This window comes from Cotesia glomerata, unplaced genomic scaffold (genome assembly GCF_020080835.1).
Source record: "Cotesia glomerata isolate CgM1 unplaced genomic scaffold, MPM_Cglom_v2.3 scaffold_1444, whole genome shotgun sequence".
NCBI lineage: Eukaryota > Metazoa > Arthropoda > Insecta > Hymenoptera > Braconidae > Cotesia > Cotesia glomerata.
In genome coordinates this window covers 1-3,087 of record NW_025401825.1, presented here as the reverse complement: position 1 = coordinate 3,087, position 3,087 = coordinate 1, and the positions used below count along the sequence as shown (strand labels likewise).

Here is a 3,087-nt window from a genome sequence, read left to right as displayed (position 1 = left end):
GTGACCGAAGTCAGCAGGATGTATCATCCTTACTCTCTCTAAGTTAACACTTAGAGATAACGTTCGAGCTTGTGTACCGCTCCACTCTCCAACGCAATTTTTAATTTAGCTCCCGAACGGACAAAGTGATAACGTTCGGATATTTGAGATTTCTATTTCATATTCCTTGCGCCCATCACTCACTCCGTTCGTGACACTAACAACTGTCGAACTTAAGAGCAGTCTTGCACAAGCCTTGTAAAGAATTATGCAGTATAATTTATTAATTTATTTTTTTTTTTAGATTGACGATGATGAAAAAGTAGATGAGGGAAGCGATGGCAGAAGAGTTGGACCAGGAGGAAGAGAAGAAGGTGGTGAAAGAGGTGGGCGAGGACGAGGAAGTGGCCGTGGAAGAGGAGGTGGCTGTGGAAGAGGAGGTGGTCGTGGAAGAGGAGGAGATAGTCGTGGAGGAAGAGGAGGTGGAGGTGGCCGTGGGGGAGGAGGGGGTGGCCGTGGAGGAGGAGGAGGAAGAGGAGGTGGCCGTGAAGGAGAAAGTGGCCGTGAAGGAGAAAGTTGCCGTGAAGGAGAAAGTGGCCGTGAAGGAGAAGGTGGCCATGAAAGAGAAGATGGACGTGGAAGAGAGGGTGAAGGAGAAGGTGGTCGTGAACAAGAAGGTGGCGGTGAAGGAGAAGATGGACGTGGAAGAGAGGGTGAAGGAGAAAGTGGTCGTGAACAAGAAGGTGGCGGTGAAGGAGAAGATGGCCATGGAGCAGGAGGCGGCCGTAGAGGAGGAGGAGAAGGTGGCTATGGAGGAGAAGGTGGCCGTGGAGGAAGAGGTGGACGTGGAAGAGGAGGAGGAGGTGGCTATGGAGGAGAAGGTGGCCGTGGAGGAAGAGGTGGACGTGGAAGAGGAGGTGGAGGTGATCAGCGGCAAGACGATATGAAAAAGGGTAAGCATTATATATATGTATATGTATATATATATATATATGTATACTTCTTAAAAAAATCAAGGGAGCAAGAAAAAAATCCAAATTTTTGGGGGATTTTCAACAGGCTGTAACTTGTAGTAAAATGGTCTTACAGCAAATAAACAAAGGCAAATTGTAGCTCTAAGTGTCTAGTTTTTGGATTTGAGCTTGAAAATTTTTTATTAAAATTTTTTGTCGATTAATCTTAAGAAAACCACCGAAAAAAAAATTATCGAAATTTTTATGGTTCTCTTTTTTAATTTACGGACTTGGAAATAGTATATTACACATCTAGGGCAGTAAAATAAGAAATGTCTCAGATCACATGTAATTTTTGTCCGAGGTCAATAAACATGTGATCTGAGGCTTTCTTATTTACTGCCCGTGGTGTGTATACTACACTGATAAAAAATTTATGTTGACTCAAGAGATATTTTGTTGATCTAAGAATTTATTTTGGAAGACAAATGATTATTTTGCTTTAAGAATTTCTTGTCTTGATTTAGATTTTCTTGGCTTAAGAGCTATATTATGTTCAATCGATACATTTAAGTTTTTCAATCAAAATAACATTGTCGTTTAAAAAACTTAAAATAATTCATCTAAGTATATTTCAAAAACTAAATAGTCTTTAATTGTTATACCAAATAAAAATTAATTCTTGGAAATAAGTAAATTAATGGATGACTCAAAAAAAAAGCCATTCTTAACACAAGTCGGTAACATCTTGAATCAATGTTATCGCCTATCTTGAACCAAGAGACAAAAATTCTTGAAAGAAATATATCTATATCTAGTTTCAAGAGTTCAAGTTTTGAAGAAAAAAAGTTTCTTGAATCAAGATTATTTTTCTATCAGTGTATTTTTCTCCTCGACGGAGGCGGAAAGCGGCATTTTCATTTAGCGCAGCGGGCGGAAAATTGACGCTTTCCGCCCGGAGGGGAGAAAATTTTTTTTTGACTTAACCTTGTATGGACCGGATAACTTGTTTATTCAGCTTCAATTTGGTATTTTCAAAATCTCGATACATGCATTTCTCGCTGAGATATCGGTGTTTGAATGGAAAAAGATCATTTTGTCTTTCATTGACAATATCTCAGCAACGAATGATCGCACAGAAAATTTAAGGTTGATTTTTAAAACTTGAATAAATTCTCTACAAGGATTGGCTATTGATTTTTGAAAAAAAAAATTTTTTTCAATCATTACATGTATTTGAAAAATTACTTAATTATTTTTTTTTTCTTGTAAAAATCAATAACAAAATTTATTTTTTGGTTAAAAAATGAATGAGCGTTATGAGGCATGCACTTTTGAATTTTCCAAAATTTTACATTACTTATATAATTATATTTTACAGATCAGATGCAATGTAAAAGAGGGAGCAATGGAGGGCAGAAGCGGAAGATGAGGAATGAGACCTACAAAGTCGTGCATCGTTATTTGAAGAAATTTAAAAATAATAATGAGAATGATGATGATAAACGTTTACTTTCCCGTGCAGGCCCAAGTTTTCATTTTCACAATTATTAAAGTTTTTTTTGTAAATTTTTAATAAACATCCTTTATTTTACTTTAAAAATTATTTGTTGAATCAGTTAATTTTGAGCTCTTAGAGCTCAAAGGGATGGCACTTCGAGCTCAAAAGTCTGATGTAAGTTTCATAGAACACTATTTTTTTAATTTTCAAACCACAATAACTTTAGAATGAATCAATCTATTTTCACGCGGTTGGCGGCATTTGACGCAGTTTTTTCAGCTTCATTAGGAATATTTGAGTTTGAATTGATCGAACTAGGAATTTCGGAGCAATTCCGAAAAAACAGTTTTTTCGGTTTTCTTTCGTTCACGATATCTCTCGAACGAATAAACTGATTTTGACCAGATTGGAGGCGATCGACGTGGTTTTTTGATGTCCAAAGCTGATTAGTTTTTTAAATTGATCAGTACAGCCGTTTAAAAGTTATTCCAAAAAAACAACATTAGAAAAAATTTTTTTTCGTGGTTATTTTGAGATTTCTCAAAATTGACTGGTCCGAATAGATCCAAATTGTATTCAAAATCGAAGTTTGGTCAAGCCCTTTCGAATGATAGCAACCGCGATAAAATTGGTTTAGGCGTTCAAAAGTTATAA

The 3,087-nt window shown here is 36.4% G+C and overlaps 1 protein-coding gene across 1 annotated transcript; it reads left to right on the top strand.

Moving 5' to 3' along the window:
• Window positions 1-283: 283 nt before the first annotated feature.
• On the top strand, window positions 284-2,439 carry LOC123273842 (glycine-rich cell wall structural protein-like; the record flags this gene model as incomplete). Its single annotated transcript, XM_044741315.1, has 2 exons — window positions 284-932; window positions 2,314-2,439. Coding segments are annotated over 2 exons (775 nt in total), but the record flags the coding sequence as incomplete, so codon positions are not given.
• Between the last annotated feature and the right edge of the window lie 648 nt (window positions 2,440-3,087).